Genomic DNA, 20,561 nt, shown 5'->3' on the forward strand with positions numbered 1-20,561 from the left:
GGGGGGGGGGGGGGGGGGGAGGTGGCGGGGGGGGGGGGGGGGGGGGGGGGGGGGGGGGAGGGGGGGAAGAAGAGTGCACTGGCGTCACACTGTTTTTGTCTTTGGTGATGAGAGGTCATCATGTTTTTAAAAATGCTCAAGGGAGATCACGGTGTTTCTGAAATAAAATACAGGCTAAATTGCGTAAAATGCATCATTTCAGCCATGAATTGCATCGTACAGTTCCAGTTTTTAGTGCTCAGTTTGAGAGCTCAGTATGAGTAAGTACTATGTACTAATATTTCATTGAACTTTGATACAGCAGCATATATTTCAGAAACACAAATTACAAAATATTTGTCGTTCTCATTGATTCCATTTTTTCCCGTCCTCAGACAGACTGTAAAATAAAGGATGTAAGGAAGTTTTTCGTCATTATTAGCTGTGTTTTATGGTTTCCTTGAAGAAAAGGTCCTCCCAGACACTGTGCACATCAGATTTGGCCACAAACTATAAACATAGGGCCAAAGTCCCTGAAGCTACTATAGACATGGATACAAAATTAAGTATTTCCTGACTGTATGAAATTATCTCACTAAGGTCATCCTAGGGACCTGTAAACCAAATATTAAAGCTGTCTGACCAGCGGTTTTGAAAAAACAAGCGACTAAACTGTTGACAGAGCTCTGCTGTGTTATGTAGAGAATAACCTTTTGTGACACATGTATTGATGAAGAAGGTGAATATCTTTGATAGCTCATTTCAGGATGACCTGACCAAAAATGGGAAAAAAACCCGTAAAAATACAGTTTTGCATATTTCATCACAATTTTAACAAATCTAAGTTGGGTTATCCATAGTGACCTGTATACCAAATAACAAAGCTGTCTGACCTGCGGTTATGAAGAAGACGCCTCACAAACGGACATACATACATACATACATACTGACAGTGCACGCCCGGACAGATACCCATCCCAATAGCTTGTATAGACTATATTAGTCTATAGTAGCTAATAAACGAGAGTTAATTACATTCTCATTAAAGTCAACAAGACTTGCTTAAATCAAGATTTTCGTCATAAAAAAACAGCATATCTGTCAGGTTATAAAGAATCTTACGCTGGTTATCTTTTTATCAGTATTTCATCCTATTAACCATGCAAGCACATTTGAACTTTCAAATTAACATTGTAAGTAAGTTCTGTTGAATAAGTTGAGACTGTATGTACTCAGAGAAAGCACACTGAAGAGACAAATGTTTGAAACTTAAGAAGTTCAAGGTCATCAAAAGCATCATGTAACACTTTCATTGCACTGTTTACACAAATTGCATAATTGCTATAAATAGCACATGAGGAATCTTACAGCCCATCTTTACCATAAAAACCCTATCACTTTGACCACTCTTTTAATTGACCACTCTATTTTTGTCCTCAAAAAGTAATTTTATTTTATCCTTACCAAGTCAACCATAAATGGAAATTAGAACTTTCTCTATCTCTATCTATTTGACTATTTGAGCAATTTCTTTTAGATAACATACAGGGCACAACAAATGATGGTTCAGAATATGTCAAAATTGGGATTCAGGAAAGTTGCCTTTACATGTTTTAATCCTCCAAGATGGTAAGCATTTCACTATGAACTACGGTGGACGAAAACGACAAGCGCCGCGCTATGTTAAAAAAATGTCCGCGCTGTGTTAAAAAAAGCGCCGCGCTGTGTTAAAAAATGTCCGCACTCTGCTAAAAGCGCCGCGCTGTGTTAAAAAATGTCCGCGCTCTGCTAAAAGCGCCGCGCTGTGTTAAAAAAATGTCCGCGCTGTGCTAAAATCGCCGCGCTGTGTTAAAAAAATGTCCGCGCTGTGCTAAAATCGCCGCGCTGTGTGAAAATCTCCGCGCTTTGTTAAATTTATCGCCGCGCTGTGTTAAAAATCTCTGCGCTGTTTAAAAATCTTCCCGCTGTTGGAAATTTCTCTCTACTGTTTGAAATTTCTCCGCACTGTTTCGAATTTCTCTCTACTGTATCGTCAGGTACCGGGCCAATCTTCATGCAAATGTTAATGACATATGCAAATAAGTCATGTGACGCTGCCTCTTTTTCAAATTTTCAGTTACGGCTTTCATTTGATCTGCTGCCTCCCGCCCAGAAAGGTGAGTAACTTCCTGCAGCGTTACCGGTAGCGACAGGTTAACAAATTCAATTATTTCTTGTATGAAAATTTACGTCGTTTTTCTTTTGTGCTAGTAAGAGTAGAAGAATGCGTAATATTTCTGTCATACATGGCTGAAAATCGTAGAAATGTACGTTTTATATCACGCTGCCAGCCTACAATGGAGATTCACGCTATAAAATACATTTTTCATAAGTTTAATGAAAGATCGGCAGATGATGAGCTCATATAAGAAAGCGTACAACCCGAGGTCATTGTGTTAAAGAGCTGGTTTATCTTCCGATGTGTTTTTGTGGATAGGCCAGGGTCACCATCCCTGTAATGCAATGATGTACATGTGATGTATAGCGTTGATCGCGATTTCGGGTTTGTTACTAAATATTGCTGCAAATATGCGGACAAATATGCTGAAATTCGGACAAATTTTGTCGTTGTATGTGTAGTTGTTGTTGCAGCATGTAGTTTCAGTCATCAATTCATACGAATAAGTGTGACGCTAAATAGCCTTTCTAACACTCACAGAAAATGCGGACAAATGTTTATTTATGCATATTAATGAGAGAGAACAGTGACGTCAGTGTAAGATTTGTTTACGGGCGCTCCGGCGCGCTGCGACCTACGACCCTTAATTAGTAAAGGGTCGTAGCAAGGCTCGAAATACTTTTTTTCAACCACATGTCCACTGGACAAGTCAAAATAAAAAGTACCTGTCCAAAATGGCATAATTTATTCTAAGAAACTATACTAATTTCAATTCAATTCAACAAACTCATGCCTGTATCATATATGCAAACTAGCTTAACAGCGCCCTCGGTGTCAAGATAAATCTGAGAATCTCCCAATCTAAGATAGTTGAGACGTGACCTTAGATAAATCATGGAGGTAGGAAGAGAAGGAGCCTGCATGAGAAATAAATGGATTAACAACCATAGTATAATGCCCAGATAATCCTGTTATCTCCTTTCTTATCCTCGCTTTAGCCGGTCCTGCGAGGCCGCCTAGTCACATACCTGTCAAATTAATGAGTTCGACCTGGGACGAATATACACACAGGGATTGGAAGCGACGCGCATAGAACGATTATCCTCTTCTCGGATATTGTCATGCAAATAAGGACCAAATATGGGATGAAAATCCTTGAGCATGCGTATTAACATAAAATCAACATCTCATTGATATTCAGAACTCTGCGCAGCCAATGGTTAATGCAAAAGTAGGTCTTGTCCCGCCTTTTGTCATGTAGAATTATGACCTCAAATTAACCTAAAATTATCATAAGTGGGCGGCCCTTTTCACAAACTTTTTAATTCATGTTTCCGAAAGAGTTTACTTGAAAACATGACCGGTACGGCAGTAGTATTTCAGCAAGGTAACAAAACAAATGGTGGGTTGCGAATAAAATATGTCATTTCATTGGCCCGGCGCGCACGAACCTGTCGTCTGCAATATTTTCACACACTTTTGCAGTTTTGATACAGCAGACGACTGGCCGTGTCTGTGGTTGATATTTGTTACGACTGTGGACGGTCTATCACGCGTCACGATACGCATATATAGCGCATACGAGGGTGTAATTTTACGTGAACAGCTGTCTGTGATTGTGGTTGTGACTTTACGTCATGGAGGTGGGAGATAATGTTGATTTTCTAGACTGGGATAATCCAGAAATTGACCTGGGTTGCATTCTCGGGGATTACTCGGACTACAGAGAGGTTGACCTGGGGGAAGACCAAGGTGACGACGACTTCGCTGTGACTGCAGGTCCAGCCACTGATGAAAATATGCATATTGATCCGTCGCCAATTGAATCTGATGTACGGGCAGAATCAACACAGACTTGTGGTAGGGCTGTATTTGTTTGCCCAGTGTGCGACCGAGAGTATCTGTCAGTCTCTGGTTTCAGGAGCCATGTGAAATCAAAACACGGACGTCCAGAATTGAAAGGTGTGTAGCTATAGCTGTGTTGATGACCAACAAAATGTTAATGTAGTTTGGCGCACATATTTAATAGTATTGCTGGTGGGATGGAAAGCTCTTTTGATACCTAATTATCAAATCAACAGCAATCAATATCGACCAACAAGAATGGTGACGACGACGACAACAACAAAAAAACACAACCCAGCGACAACTGTTGAACTTAGAGATGTATCTATTTATTTCCGTATAACCATGGACGTAAACGCCGGGGAGGGAGGAACCAGGTAAAATTCTTGGGGCCGGTTACCTACCCTTTCTTTTTGGCTTTGTTGATGGTGGAGGGGGGGGGGGGGTCACCGTCATGTTTCTGAAATGCCCTATAGTATTGGGTGTCAGTGTGGTTTTGTATTTCAACACAGGCTCATACTTGTCCAAAATACATCTTACCAGCCACGAATCACATACCAATCAACCCCCATACATGTAGTAACATACATATACTCCTATTAAAGTTCTTGTCTAAAGCCCCTTATTTATCATTTTAGGTTAGTATTGGTGATTTTGATTCCTGTAGCAAGTGCAGTTTCTTGATTTACCCCATGATGGAATGCCAAGAGTTTAGCTTCTCAACAAAGCTTTTATGTGTACAATCAGCAGTATTGTCATGACAATTGAATCTAGTCTAGACTTGAATTCATTGGTCAACCACAATGATCATTATCTCTATTTAAATTTCAAAGAATTGGCATTTCACCATGTCAGAGGGAGTAGAATAGGAGTCTGGATTTTATACACAGAACAAAACTTCAAAGCACAAATCACAGCCACTGGGCCTTTAAGAGACTCACTTCACCCATGTCATCTTTAATTGATTTTGGTATTTTTCAGCCTACAAACACAGGAAGGGACTGAAGGGAGATGCAGGATATGTAGTGACAGTGCAGAGACAAGGACTGTGGTCATCCAAATCAGATTTTGATGAGGTTGTGAGATCTGGTGTGACAGAAGCACTTTCTGCAATGAAGACTAGTGGGTTCATAGCACTCAATAGTCAACACAGTAGTACTCTTTCTGATCTTGTATCAAAGGCTACATCAGTAACTCTGAATAAAGTTTCTGACATCCTAACAGAGGAACTATATCCAATGTTCAGTAAAATTGGAACAAGTACAAGTCTTTCATCAGACTGTGAGGAATTTTTCATTAAATTCCATGCAAAGAGACGTGATACCACATTTGTTTCAAATATCTGTCAGATTCTCTTTTGTAGTAGCTGGTCAAATGCTAGTGTGTATTGCCAGGTATTCTTGCGAGAGTTATTGGATTACATCATTAAAAACATAATGAATCCATAACAGAGAAAATTAAGAACCAAACACAGAAGTCAGTCAACACGACCAACAAATTTTGTTTTACATAGCTGGGTTTATAATACGTGCTCTCAATAAGAAATTTATAAATCAGAAACTGTAACAAAAGAACTGACAAATTAACAAATAGAGGTGCTGGTACTAAGGACCATGGTGCATGGTTACATAAAAATGACAGGGGAGGTCTGAAATATCCAACAGATGAATTTTGTATTGTAGTCAGGTCCATTGAAAGTAAACTGCGACAGACGGTTGACCTTAGAGGACTCTGTGCAACATCACTGTTGTATGATGACCTCCTTGAGGAGATCATGTGTGACACTCTTGTCAAGCATCCCATGAAGAAAGTTCTCCAGCAGGCATGCGATGGTGTTGGACTCGAGATCTTAGAAAATGTTGTAAAGTTGTTCATAAAAATCTGTGGTCATGCAGTAGCCAATCTCATTAGGAAACAAATGTCAAAGAAAAAGGCTCTATCAAACACACAGTCACAAAGTCATTACGCGCTAATCTCAAAGACATAAATTGATGGTCCATTAAAGACACATTAGCTGTATCTTTTGAATTATTTTTAATATTATAATTTCAAAACGAAAGTAACCCAATACAAAGTTCTTCCTGTAGTATAGCCACAGAAAATTTTCAAACGCTTGTTAAGAACATAAAACTTATATTTTAATGATATTATAATTTTGGCTTGCAAGCTAAATATGGCTGCCACCAGCCAGAACACATATCTGCTTGAATTTGTTAGACCCAGTTTGTTGCCAAAGACTGATAATGACATTTTAGATGTTGAACATGACTTCATGACAGGCAATGTAAAATATATCTTCGCAATTGAATGGTTTATTTTGGCAAGCAACGTGCATAAAAGATACAGCTAACGGGGCTTTAACTGTTGTTGAATGTCATCTTAGTCTACTTTATACTAGTCATAGACAATGGTAGACAGAATTGTAATCTAGTCTGAGGCTAAGCAAATAGAAGACAGAAATTTATGATTCGTTTTCAAATATATTTATTGCATTTCGTGAACATGCCATATTAAATATTTAAACTCTGGTCTATAACATAAATATAATCACAATTGTCTGGCTTGAATGGCTTTCAGGGACACCAGCTGTAAATTTTCGCTCTTTTTTCAATAATTATGTTCTGTGTGTTCAACTACACTTTCTTGTTCTACTCCATACAGGATCCCAAAATACCAACAGTACAGTGTTTGTAAAAACAGTCTGTATGTGTTTGATGACCATTGTTATTTCGGGCAAATTAATTCTGGTCCGGACTTGTAAGTAAAATTGTACAATAACAATGCTATCTGTGTGTGAAGCAAAATGCTTAGAATTTCATCCTGCTAGTAGGGAGTTGCAAAAGAAACTTCAGTCAAGTTAAATACATGACAAAAAAAGTGAAAAAATAGCCTAAAGTTACACACAGTGAAGCTTCAAATGGCATTATTGAGAAGATTGTGATTTCACTCTCATGTGAATTTACTTACATAACAATGTGTTTTTAGATATACCTTTTTATGATGAAATAGTTAATGGCATTTTGATTATATACAAAACAAGTTATATATAAATATTCAAGATACAATACAATGAAGTTCAAATTTCATGTACATAATTCAACATAAATCATTCTATAAAATAAATGTATTCTGAATCAAAATGCAACTTGTACTTTAAGTCAATGTTTGATTAATTCATTTCAATTTCAGTCTAACATTTATTTACAAAAATGTACCTTTTATACTTAATTAGTACTGCAGTACAATAAAAAACTTATAATATGAATAAATATTTTGATACAATTCAGTAAAGTTCATATTCAAATGTACTGTTTAAAAATGGAGTTTTTTGTATAATAAATTATAGAAAATTATAGAATATAAAACAATGTGATTTAGTCTTATAATACCCATTCAAAAAATAGGTCCATGCTATGGAATCTACGGTCAGTTTTACAGGTTCTGTGACACAGGATATTTCTAAGTGTGTGTGAGATGTGTTTGAAATCTGCCTTTTTGTACATTTTATCCTTAAGTATGTTGAATCAATAGGCCTTTGGTATTTTAAATCCCACAAACTGCAATTTTCTTGCATTACTTTTATTGTAAGATGAAATACAGTTCAACTCATTTGAATAGAACTGTAGCTAACAGAACGTATGTTTTAGAGACTGGGGATATTCAAGTTGATGGTTATTCAAAGCTATTGAAAGAAAGTTTACACCCAGTTAAGAACAATATTACTGTTGGAAACATACATTTTAACATGTAACATTCCTTTCATTCATTATCATTGGAATATGTTAAAAAAAACAAGATTAGCATTAAAAACATTATCTTCTTTATCAAGGGTCAATTGAAGGTCATTACACAATATCTTTGTTTTAGTTCTGTACAATTATCATTTCAAAATGTTAAAAAATCACAAAGATTAAATTATGACAAGTGACTCTGGACCACACAGTATGTACTCATTTTCCAAGTGTAAATTGCTCTCAGATGAAAATGCTAGATTTAAAGTTATCTACATATATTACACTTATCATACACATGTAAATATGATTCACTATATTGCGTTTTCATTCAATTTTAGAGGATCAATACAACCTGGTGTACATAGAATTACACATATGGGTAACTGCATAGTCTTTACATTTCCATCAGACAACACTTTAACATGGCATTGTGACCATATAATTCACAGAAAGACTTCAAACATTAGCGAACAACATACAATTTACACTTTGACTAATAAATAATTTTTGTCTTGCAAAGCAAGTATGGCTGCCACCACTGACTATATAGGTGTTCAAATTTGATTGACCAATCCATTGCCAAGGATTGAAAATAGTTATATTTTCAGAGGTTATGTCTTTTTGACTGAGAATCAAAAACACGTCTTTGAAGACTTGATGTCAAATTTTGTTCAGCAAAATAATGAAAAGATACAGCTAACATGATGGGACGCTTGCATCTAAAAAACAGTGCATATTTTGGCTCTTTCTGCACTGATAATATGCAATCTAAAGTAGTGATATATCAGATATAATCAGACATTACATAACGCTTAGTCAACAACTTCAGATACCAATAGCTTGGCCGGCACTACTGTATGCCAAGGTATTGTACAGTGAAGCGGCGCAAACTCAGTCTGGTGTAAACCTTTACAACAGTATTATCATTTCAGGACATCGGAATTTGTTCCTACTTTTATTAATTTGAACTAACATATGACTTGTAGTATATTTATAGGTCCTATTCTGTGAAAATTAGGGTACAATGTTCAAAGAAGTTCAAGGCGAACGATTATCTGTATGAGTGACGTGTGTAGGGCAGAGATGCCTTCCCTGTACACCCACTTAATCGCTATCTCTAGTGACATATTGCAAACACCTTAAGAGATGGCAAATAACTTTAATTAGGAGCTCCATACTCCTTGAAACCCTTATTTCAAGGGGTGAATGTGCATTGAATATGCATTGTTTTTTAGATGGAAATGTCCCCTAATGAATGTGGTTTTAATTAATAATAGAATAAAATTGCAGTGGCAAGACTGCTTTGTTATAAAACACAAACTGCCTGATCTTTATCTAGGCTTTGAAGATAGAAGTATCCCTTATGATGGCAAATTGCAAGTAATGCTCACTATTACCCTTGACCTATGACCTCTGATGATGTCTCTACAGTATCCATGGCAAGGAAATATGTACTCAACCACAATGTGTTTTGCCCATAATTCTGTATGACCTTTACATATTTCACCATAGATATAATATTTAACTGATGGCATGCAAACATCAAATAAAGATGTGTTGAAAAACAATGCAAACAGTTAATTTTTAAACTGCATTGAAAATCTAAGCTTTTGCATGCTGTAAAGTCTTTGTTTGTTTTTCTAAATTAAGTTTTCAGCAATGATGCCGAATACAAAATGTCACTGGCTCAAACATAAATTTCATTAGTCATATTCATAAAAAGCCGAACCCTATTCTTGGCTAATACAAATGCAGTTCTGGACTACCTATTTAACAACAAAATGTTAGATGACTTTCTAAATTGTGGTCTATAAGCTTATACAGATTAATTATCGTTTTTCACAATATCAATCAGAATATAGAATTTGGGGAGACATGTTGGTTGAATTTGAAAACTATGACAATGGGAAAATTTGTTACTATGTGTATAATAATGTCACGTACTGTGAGGTCGAACATGTAAATAAATACAAACAACACATTACACTATTAGTTACAAGTTTGCATTACGTTTCCTAAGAGGTGTGTCATCAAATAAATTGTGTGGATCTTCACCACGTGTGCTTCCCTCTTTGGCACAAGAGCAGTGGCACCAACTACTCTTAGCTTATTCATTATGTGCCTTACATCATATACAGTGGGATTAGTACATGACCCCCCTTTATGCCTGTAGTGCCCAAAATGCTGCTCAATTGGGTCTTGGTTGAAGACACTGGTTAGTACAATGGCATACCAAGGCCAAGGAGGTGTTTCACACAAGCTACAATTGACATAACAGTTCTTGAGCCCATTAAGAGTTTGGTGTGACAACAACATTTTGTTACGATCAGTTTTGAGAAGTTACCTGGACGTGCATTAACAGACTGATGCCACTCTTCAAAATAGCCAAGAAATCCTCTAACAAATAATTAAATCTAACATCATTTATATCACAATATGGATGTAGATTTTCATTCCTTTTATTAACACCTTCATAACAATTTCTGGTGTTCAGGCAATCAAAGAACTTGTTCATATGTCTAATAAACTGTACGGTTTCTTGTGTTTGATCTCCATAAAATAAATCTAGTGCATTTGCAACAGTTGAACTCAGTACTTGAGCAGCTAGACTGACGTTCATTTGACTATATGCTGTCAGATCTATGTGTGACCTTCTAAGTTTTGGACAAGCAGTATACAAATTATTTTCACAGTGATCTTTATATAAGTCAACAATATGCATCCAACTGATGTCTCTTCCATCCTTCCACAAACGCCTTGACATTTTATGTGCATACGAATTAGCAAAACAATTACGGGATGTTTTGAGCAGGTGAGGAACATCTGAGATGAAGTACAACTTTCTCATATCTGTAGAATAGATGTTATCAGTGGAGAATACAATTTCATTGCCCAGTTCTCTATGTATATTAAAGAATTTTCTGTTAGGTGATGCACCGTCACAGGTTATAAAACAGCACTTTCAGAGAAGCTGAAAGCTCAATTATCTCAACAGCCCTCCACAGAATCGAATATAACAACTCACATTTGATACCATCAGTTGCAAATGCTGCCAGTGGGTATTTCAAGTCACTACCAATCCCACGAACCATAAGAAGAAGTACAAATTTGGCCAGAGGGGGGCCCTGTTTGTCACTGCCCTCTCCATTTAATATGTGTTCCAGATTTACTAATTGATTGCCAGTTTTATCCAAATCTACATAACCAATTAGTTCACCTGTATGATGGTCATATACAAGGTCTTCTTTCACTTTAACTTCATCTTGTAAAATGCCTACATAATTATTCCAAGGTTTATCATTAGAGTACATGTTACGTTTATGAGCCTCTTCTTTGAGCATCTCAACTGCATCAACCTGAAAACCTGTCGCACTTTTCATGTAGTGAGAATAGTCATACAGGGTTCTCTGTGATGGTAATTTAATAAAACCTGAATCTCTCAAATATTCATATGTTGTTGATGACCTTGACTGAATATAAAGGCACCAACGGATAATCATGGGATGCCATCTCATAGATGATTTGTTCTGCTGTTGGTTGAATTTGATTTGCTCATTCCAAAATAATCTCTGAAAACTATTGGGATCAGGCCAACTCTTTTCTACATCCCCTTGACATGCATCAACCAAAGTTAACATATCCTCATTACATTTACCATATAGTGTGTGAGCATGCTTCTGGATAGATTTCTTAATATCTCGAGACATAGACTGAATTTGATGCTCCAGAGATTTGACATGACATTTATATTGACCCAATTTTTCACACAGTTCTGTCCTGGACATATTTGAATGTGCTTTCTTGGATGCCAGTAAATTATCAGAACCAACCTCAGTTTGCTTACTTTTTTCAGATCTACGCTTTCGAAGAGCCCCACGATATTTCATACATTCTTTACATCTCTGCCCAATACATAACAGGGAGCATGAAAATGTCCTAATTGTAGAGTTATAAACAGTGCTTAAACCACTTTCTCTATATGCTAATTGTGTGGTATTTGTTCCTGAATGACCTAAACTCATGCCAACTGGCAACATGTTTGCAAAATCTTCATCAGGATTACCTTCACATATGTTGTATTTGTCAATTTTGTTTAAAACTGACAGCAGATCACTTAATGTTCGTACTCTACCAGGCAACCCTTTCCAAAATTCATGTTGAAGATCAAGATGTACTCTATGAACATACAATGTAGGGACAAAATTACAATCTATTTTCAAAGACATCTTTACAGATGGACACGCTGAATCTGAATAGAGAGAAACAAGCTTGAGATTACATTTACTGTCTGAAGCATCTTCAAGAATTGTGAATCCACACAAATTGTTACACTGTTTAACATCATTACAAAGCTTACTGAAAATAAAATTATCAACATCAATAGCAGGGTCATACACATAAGGTTTATCTAAAATTACAATAAATTCATTAGCAGAATGACCTTCAATATCGATTTCTTCCGACTCAATAACTTTGTTTTCATAATTCTTTAAATCATTAAAAAAACCAGGGACCTGAAACTGATCATCAATTTCACTGTAACACTCATCATAAATTGTAGATTCTGTGATTTCATCACTGCGTGGTTCCTGAACGGTTGCCGATGCTGAGCCTTGGATGTAATGGTATTTTCTGTGTGTCGCTATTTTCTTGCGTCTTCTTTTCCTGGAGAGTATATGTTAAAGTTAAAAATTAGTTTTTAGTCTACGAACATACAATTTAGGGACAAAATTGATTTCTTTGGGTGATGTTCTGATGCATGATGGGTGAGATTTAGTGCAACAGTAGCCTGTAGAGAATTGATAGCTTTAAAATAGACATTATCTGTGAAAACATTAGTCACAAAACAATTTCTAATTATGAATCTGACCACAAAGTCGAAATGGTTTCAGAGTTGTTGGTTGACTAACAATGAGTGTTAAAATTAAAACATCTCCAGAGAATTTTTTCAATCACATTTTTTTTCGCATCTGTTATCAATCCCCCAGATTCACATCCATAATACACCATGACCAAATAAAATCTACACCATTTTTAAACTTAGAAAAAATAATGCCCAAGTACAAACCTATTTGTTTCTTATAAAGAAAACTTAGGCATGATGGCTTTGAATATCATTAGGCCACATTAAGTAAATTCTTTTTTTTTTTTGCATTATAAATGCACCACAGATTTTTTAAATTTCCTTTAAATTACAATGAGATAACTATTAAATTTCTTTTATTTATTTATTTATTTATTTATTTATTTACTGGCTGGGAACAACAGGCTTTTGCCCAATTAAAGTTCCAACAAAAGACATAAAGAAACTAACAAAGAGCACAACAAAGAAACAAAAGCATGAAATAACATAGTTAAAACAAGTCATTGACAATGACATAGTCCCAACATGTAGTAGGACAATTAGTCTTGATGGGGCAGGGAAATGTGGTCATTAAGAAGTATCACTGGAGTCTATGTTGAGATCTATGGGCACATAGGTCTATGTCGTTGTTCCCAATTTGAAACACATGAGGCATGTCTAAGTTATGGTTCTAAATTGGGAAAAATTGTAATACCAGATATACATGAGGCATGTCTAACTTATGGTTCTGAACCAGAAAAATCGTAATACCAGATATGAAGTGGATGTGCTCATGTGTAGCATTGTGGACATTTGTAAGAGGGTTTTAAAATGGGCAATGTTGTCAACCCATGTTTATTCTGCAATATACACCGTGAATCAAGTTGAGTGCCCTCAAACAGTTGACACGAATTGTATTATGGAAAACAAAATGCCAACTGGTAGCCATATATTGGATCTATCACAACTAAAATTGACATTCTCATGTATGACTAAGGTCTATATGTCCTTGTACCAATTTTAAAAGAAATCAGTGAGGGACATGTCTGAGTTATGGCACAAAACACACAAAAAAATGTACCGAAATGGCTGCTATGACAAAGATCTTTGCCCTTGTACCCAATTTGAAAGAATCGGTTTAGATATGCCTTAGTTATGGCTTAAAACACGAAACAATCATAACAAAATGGCTGCCTGGCAGCCATCTTGGATCATATTACAACAAAATCAATATGAATATGTATGACATAGATCAATGCCCTTGTACCAAATTTGAAAGAAATCGGTGGAGACATGCCTCAGTTATGGCTGAAAACAAAAAAATCGTACAAAATGGCCGTCTGGCGGCCATCTTGGATCGTATCACAAAACCAATTGACGTGCATCTGTACAGGGTAGGGTACTATCCTTGTGCAATGTTTGAAAGACATTGACCATGGCATGTCTGAGATATTTGCATGGACGGATTGACTAACGGATGGATGGACGGAAGGACATGACCCAATCTATAAGCCCCCTGGACTTCAGTAGTGGGGACTATAAACTGTGTCACTGCATCCTTTTTGCAATATGAATACAATGAGAAACTAAATTTTTACTTTTATTGGCCTAATACATGGGAGTCTATGGATAACTGACTTATACATAGGAGTCTATGGAGAACTGCCTTATACATGGAAGTCTATGGAGAACTGCCTAATACATGTGTACACTAAAAAGTCCCCTAACATGGCCAAATTTGATTGCATTGTGAAACAAATCGACGTGCATCTGTATGTGGTACGGTACTATCCTTGTGTAAAGTTTGAAAGAAATTGACCACAGCATGTCTGAGATATCTGCATGAACGAACGGACGCACGGACAGACGGACACGACCCAATCTATAAGTCCCCGTAGACTTCGTCCGTTGGGACTAAAAAACAATCATTTTATCACAAAACTTTTTATGTACAAATTATACATTGCATAAAACTTTATACCGGACCCCATACATGCGTTAAATTCCTGAGTATTTTGCAACTACATAGCAGGTAACTTTTCAAAGTTTTGAATGCATGCAAACAGACAATCTCCATATTTGGCCAGACCAAAGAAATAAATAAATACCTTTTAGGTCCCTGGGTAGCAACATCATCTTCATTCTGGACAGACACTGACTCTGAGAGGAGATGGTCTGAGGCACATGGTGATGACACAGTAGTATCCTGCACTGAACTGGAAAATATATATGAGAACCAAACATTGTAAACAAGTTGCGGTTAACAACAAAGACTCTCAGAGTCAACAACACTTTATGAGAATGGGAAAATATCTGATAAATCATATATTTCAGTACTGCCATCTCCTCTGGACACACTAGGTAATGCCTGCACAGGGTGTGCCAATAACCTTTATTACTAACTTATATATCTAACATCGCTCACTCCATAGGATTCAATGGAAACTCATCTATAACATCACGGGCCGCACCCCCGTAGCAGCCCTGTGATTGTTACTGGGGTGTGTAAGTTCTTCTATTTATCAAACCTCTATCTCCAGTCTATGAGATGAAACAAACAGCTTGAATTAGAAGCAGTCTACAACATTTGGAACTATTTTAATCGGCTTGCCAAAATGGTTGGAGAAGTAATTTACCTTGCCTTATTCTTGTTAGCAACTTCATCTTGACTCAGTTCAGACACAGATTTCTTGTAGTGATCGGTGTGACTTGAAGGACAATTAACAGCCTGAAGTGGATTGACAGACCTGAAGGACATTTTCAACAAAAACAAGTTAACCTAACATGCTCACTCATAAAGCTCAGTGTTTCAACCACTAAAGAAACACCAAATCTTGATGTAAAATAGTCAAATACACTTGACTTTCTAGCATCATATTTCTATTGCTTGCAAATATGGTGAAATGACTTCAAGTGCACTTTCCAATGACATCCACAAACAGATTCAAATCAGGCCCATCAAGTTGATAGGTTCTGTGAAAAAGGTAAATTTTTAGGGGCTGATCAGACCCTGTTACAACCGCGTACCATGCATGTCCTGAAAGAGCTCTTTTTACAAGCTGTATAGTCATGTGCACCATAAACAAAATGATGGCCCACTATCAAAGCATACATTTCAGATATCCACTGACACACAGTAGTATGTGGCACCACCATGTGAAACTCCAACAACACTCTGAAAGTTGGTAACAAGTAATTAACTACAGTACCTTGTTTGGTGATTGTATTCAACTTCTTTCTCATCAGTCAATGATTCACTGAGATGTAAGTAGGTTTCAGTGACATACGGTGATGGCCCTCCAACAGTCTGCAGTAAATTGGTAGCACTGGAAGTGAAGAAGATTCATATACAACTACTGTTAGACAATTACCTCTCTCAAATTTACTGTACACTGAAATATTTGAGTTAAAGGATGAATTTTGTTCACCTATCTTTTTTAACTTACTACAAGTTCACAGTCACTCCCTTATATCTGTTTTTAGTCCATGCGGGTGCAGTCCAACAGCAAGTTATAGATGGGGCTCCACCCATCCATCTTCAGCAGTTACTCAGACACCCATGAACCTATCTGGTTCAAACTTGGCACAAGGATGTTTCATTATGATCACAGGGCTTGAAATTAACCGTAGCCCAGCCCTAGAAGCTACCAAACCTGCCCTAGGGCCAAAGTTTTCCAATTTTGGTAGCTCACTCTTGCTACCCGGAATTTTGAGTACGTACAGATACTAGTATTTGTGAAAGTTAATAGTTTTCTTAAAGATTGAACACAGGAAAGTTTTGACATTTGAAATTCAAAATATTTATTTTATTTTTACTCTCTGTTGGGAATTTCATTTTATTTTATTCTCTGTCAGGAAGTTCATTGGTAGTATAGATACTTACCTATTTGTGAAAATTCATAGTCCCTACACTGATTTTGTTCAAACTTGACACAAGGACAATTTACTATGACATACCAAGGTCATCAATCTTTGTTGGAATGTGATGAACAAAGAATTAAAGATTTATAAACTGACAGGGACTGTGTCATCAATGATGACTTGTTTCTAATCAAAAGTAAAGATGCAGTCTTTGTAAAGTCTTATCTATGTGAACATCTTCTCTGATATATGATATATTTTAAGTTATTAATATCATTATATTCTACTGCAGAATTCATGTCAACTCAGATATAAATTCAATGAGATTATTGAATGTGAAAACATTCACAAAAGTGGAAACATAGGGCCAAAGTCCCTGAAGCTACTACAGACATGGATACAAAATTAAGTATTTCCTGACTGTATGAAATTATTTCACCAAGATCATCCTAGGCACCTGTTAACCAAATACTAAAGCTGTTTGACCAGCGATTTTGACAAAACAAGTGACCCAACAGTTGACAGAGCTCTGCTGTGTTTGTGACACATGTATTGATGAAGAAGGTGGATATCTTGATAACTCATCAAGGATGGCCTGACCAAAATGACAAAATAAGCTGCAAAAATATGAAATTGAAGATTTCATCATAATTCATATTACATTAAGATAAACCTACGAATCTGTATACGAAGTATCACAGCTATCAAATGAGTAACTTTTGAGAAACAAATATTTTGACCAAAAATGGAAAATATTGACCAAAAAATACAAAAATTGAAGATCTCATCAAATTTAAATATATCACACTAAGACAACCCCTAGGAACCAGTATACCAATTATTAAAGGCATCAGACAAGTAGTTTTTGAGAAACACATTTTTTGACCAAAAATGGCAAAAATTGCACCAAAAATACAAAATTGCAGATTTCATCACATATTCAATATTTACTTCATCTGTAGGAATCTGTATACTAAATATTAAAGCTGTCAGATGAGCAGTTTTGATGAAAAAAGTTTTGACAAAAAATGACAAAAAAATTCCTTAAAATACAGATTTGCATATTTCATCACAATTTGAACAAATCTAAGTTGGGTTATCCCTAGGGACCTGAATACTAAATAACAAAGCTGTCTGACCGGTGGTTATGAAGAAGAAGATTTTTTACCAAAAACGCCTTTTTTGGTGCTAATTTGCATATTTTCAATAATGTCAAAAAATTAATAAAAGTTGCTTCTAATAATCGTTTTTTTCATCTAAAAAAACAAATATTAAATCAGTAAGTACTGCAGTTCTCAAGATATTTGAGTGGACGGACACCTCATCAACGGACATACCGGTACATACATGCATACCGGTACATATATACATACATACATACATACATATATACATACATACCTGTACATACAGACTGACGACGGACGGATACCCATCCCAATAGCTTCTATAGACTATAGTCTAAAGTAGCTAAAAAATAAACCAATACCTTGATTGTTCCTTGGTAACACTCAAATTTTCCTTTGTGTCCAATTCTGTGGTACAAGTGTAAGCTGAGGCATGAAGTGGTGACAATGAAGTTACAGAACTGAAAGAGGGTATATGTAAATACATGATAATGTTACTTAGATGCAGGCATACTGATACAGTGATATCAAAGATATCATTTCAGCTACAAGTCACTAGATCTCTTAAATTGTTTTATTTATTCAATCACGCCTTTTTTACTAATATATGTCGTAAACTAATTGCCAGGTACCATTACATTTTTTCAGATCAGACAACACTATATAACACTATGATATGCAGTGATGATCTGGGAACACTATTTGCTATTTGTCAAGACAACAATGCGTTTTAATTAATAAACCAATGTGTAACAGGAATGAGAATGATTGAGAATGGAAATAATAGGACTACCAGCCAAAAAGAGCGGGAACACTTGATCTACTTTGAAAATGGGATCTTGAATCAAAAACAAACTTACTCCACCAGTACATTTGCTAGGCACTTCATGTCTACAATAATAAGGGTACAAAACAGTAATTTCTAACAATTTCTTCCTTGGTAATAGACAATTAGAATGGTGATATGAATACATGTACAACAAATTTGACAATGACTGATAGTACTCACTTGAAACTCTCTTCATCTTGACTTCCACTCTCAACCTTTGGCTGTTTATAATAATGGTACTTTCGCCTCTGGGAAATGGCCTGTCTTTTCTTTTTAGGCATCCTGCAAGTAAATCTTTACCACAAAGTCCAAGTTAGTTTGGCTATTCTGCACATCACTCATCCATTTCATCAAAATAACCAGACAAGCAATATGACGAGACTGTGTTGTACACTTCACTATTAAAATATGTCTTGATGTGCAGATTGTATTACCAGTACTTCTGTACAGACTTTGATCAATTTTCAAATAAACTAATACTTCCATTTTTCATAAGACATTGTAATCATATTAGTGAACCTGTTTGTGAAAGCTTTCAATAAATTGATTATAAAACTTCTTTTTGAACAAAATATGTTAATATGGAGTTATTTCTTACAAAATTTGGACCAAGAAATATTCTTGTTACAGGGCTCGAAATTAGCGGTAGTCCCGCGTCCACAGACTACTAACTTTTCTCCGGGGCTACCAAAACCCATGAAATGGTAGCCCACACGGACTATCAAAGCCCGGGAAATAAAATTACTTAGTGGACGACATGTTGATCGCTGTGAGATGACCGACGCTCATACAGTCAACCCAGCTAGACATAAAAGGCCATACTATGACTTATTATGCAAATTAAGAGGCGACAGTGCAGTCGAGTATTTTTGCGACAAACTTTCGATAAAATATCATTATCTGAACTGATGTACCAGGATGACAGACTCGGGAAATGATGGCCGATGAAAATTCATTTCCATAGTTTTTAATCACAATGCAACAATCACAATTAAACACAAAATTATTCAAACTGCAAAGAAAAAGATGTCAGGCCATCCACAAATATACGCTTTCCGAAGTGTATGAGATCATCCCATGATAGTGTACCATCGTGGAGAAATATATACAAAATTGCCAAAATAGCCACAAAAGTATTTTGAACATGACTGTACCGAGTTGTCATCCTGAAATTCAAAGCCAATCTATTTTTAGCCATGTTATGTTTACAAGTGCTGAGCGAAAAGTCGTTGTCATGGCGAACATAAAACTTTGCATATAAGCTGAGTCTGCGTACCTGTTAATAGGTCTTCAAACTTTGAGGCGTCACCATTATCCACTACACATGCTATAACCGTTCTCATTGGGCTATGACCTACAGGTAATGATATCAAATGACTTGAAAATTCACTTCCGGGATAGAAACATAATCAAAATAAATGTTTCATTGTCTAGATATAAATAAAAATACCCTTTACAAAAAACCTTTTCATTCATGCAGGGGCTACCAGACCTTGTCGCTGGGCTACCAACTTCAGAAAATGGTAGCCAAATGGGACTACCGGGCAAAAAAGTTAATTTCGAGCCCTGTGTTATGCTTACAGAAAAATGCTATTCTTGCATCCTACATAAATAAGTGTACATCACTTTTGCATGAAAACCAACTCTGTCATGCAATCAAGCTTCACAAAGTCTTCATTTTAATACATGATTTGTCCATATTAAGTGATTTTTGACAAAATAATAGAAAAAATTCGGTGCTATCATGAAAGCTGCTTAAAATTTTGGATTTTTACACAAGTGTTCAGACTCTGCACACAACAAGGTAAACATTGCTTTTGGTAGGAAAAACAACTGTTTCTTGCAATCTACCATTACAAAACATACCATCTGGTGAAAAAATTATCAATCTAAAATCATTTATCACCATTTTATGGACAAAATGCTACAACTGACCAACTTTAAGTGAATTTCCTGAGCAAAATTTATGGTTTGGATTGTACAGTTTATCATGGGACATGACAAATTTTGTATCAATTCCACAAGAAAATAAATACTTTCTTGCAATCAAATATCACAAACACTACATTTTACCATGTTTATTTTTTAAAAACAGTTATTTTTTAAAATTTTTATGAAAAAATCCTGGTTGGGTGTATTTTACTTTGAAATTTTAAAGATTAAATATAGATTTTCTTACATTTGA

The 20,561-nt window shown here is 36.0% G+C and overlaps 2 protein-coding genes across 2 annotated transcripts; one reads left to right on the plus strand and one right to left on the minus strand.

Moving 5' to 3' along the window:
- Nucleotides 1-3,731: 3,731 nt before the first annotated feature.
- LOC139126919 (uncharacterized) lies at nt 3,732-5,430 on the plus strand. The gene is made up of 2 exons (XM_070692836.1): nt 3,732-4,099; nt 4,964-5,430. The coding sequence occupies exons 1-2, from the start codon at nt 3,775-3,777 to the stop codon at nt 5,428-5,430; spliced, it is 792 nt and encodes a 263-aa protein (XP_070548937.1). The 5' UTR covers nt 3,732-3,774.
- A 1,027-nt stretch (nt 5,431-6,457) lies between these two features.
- On the minus strand, nt 6,458-19,788 carry LOC139126918 (uncharacterized). Its single transcript, XM_070692835.1, has 7 exons — nt 19,653-19,788; nt 18,557-18,670; nt 17,910-18,008; nt 15,769-15,885; nt 15,196-15,306; nt 14,668-14,775; nt 6,458-12,381 (listed from the first exon to the last, which is right to left on the minus strand). The coding sequence occupies exons 2-7, from the start codon at nt 18,655-18,657 to the stop codon at nt 10,656-10,658; spliced, it is 2,262 nt and encodes a 753-aa protein (XP_070548936.1). The 5' UTR covers nt 18,658-18,670; nt 19,653-19,788; the 3' UTR covers nt 6,458-10,655.
- Between the last annotated feature and the right edge of the window lie 773 nt (nt 19,789-20,561).

The sequence above is a fragment of the Ptychodera flava genome, unplaced genomic scaffold (assembly GCF_041260155.1).
Source record: "Ptychodera flava strain L36383 unplaced genomic scaffold, AS_Pfla_20210202 Scaffold_163__1_contigs__length_53586_pilon, whole genome shotgun sequence".
Lineage (NCBI taxonomy): Eukaryota > Metazoa > Hemichordata > Enteropneusta > Ptychoderidae > Ptychodera > Ptychodera flava.

Coding starts and splice junctions, on each gene's coding strand:
- LOC139126918 (XM_070692835.1), bottom strand. CDS start 18,657: ATGCCTAAAAAGAAAAGACAGGCCATTTCCCAGAGGCGAAAGTACCAT. Junction 18,009..18,556: donor CAAGATGAAGAGAGTTTCAA/GTGAGTACTATC, acceptor ACCCTCTTTCAG/TTCTGTAACTTCATTGTCAC. Junction 14,776..15,195: donor GCTAACAAGAATAAGGCAAG/GTAAATTACTTC, acceptor TATATTTTCCAG/TTCAGTGCAGGATACTACTG.
- LOC139126919 (XM_070692836.1), top strand. CDS start 3,775: ATGGAGGTGGGAGATAATGTTGATTTTCTAGACTGGGATAATCCAGAA. Junction 4,100..4,963: donor CGGACGTCCAGAATTGAAAG/GTGTGTAGCTAT, acceptor GGTATTTTTCAG/CCTACAAACACAGGAAGGGA.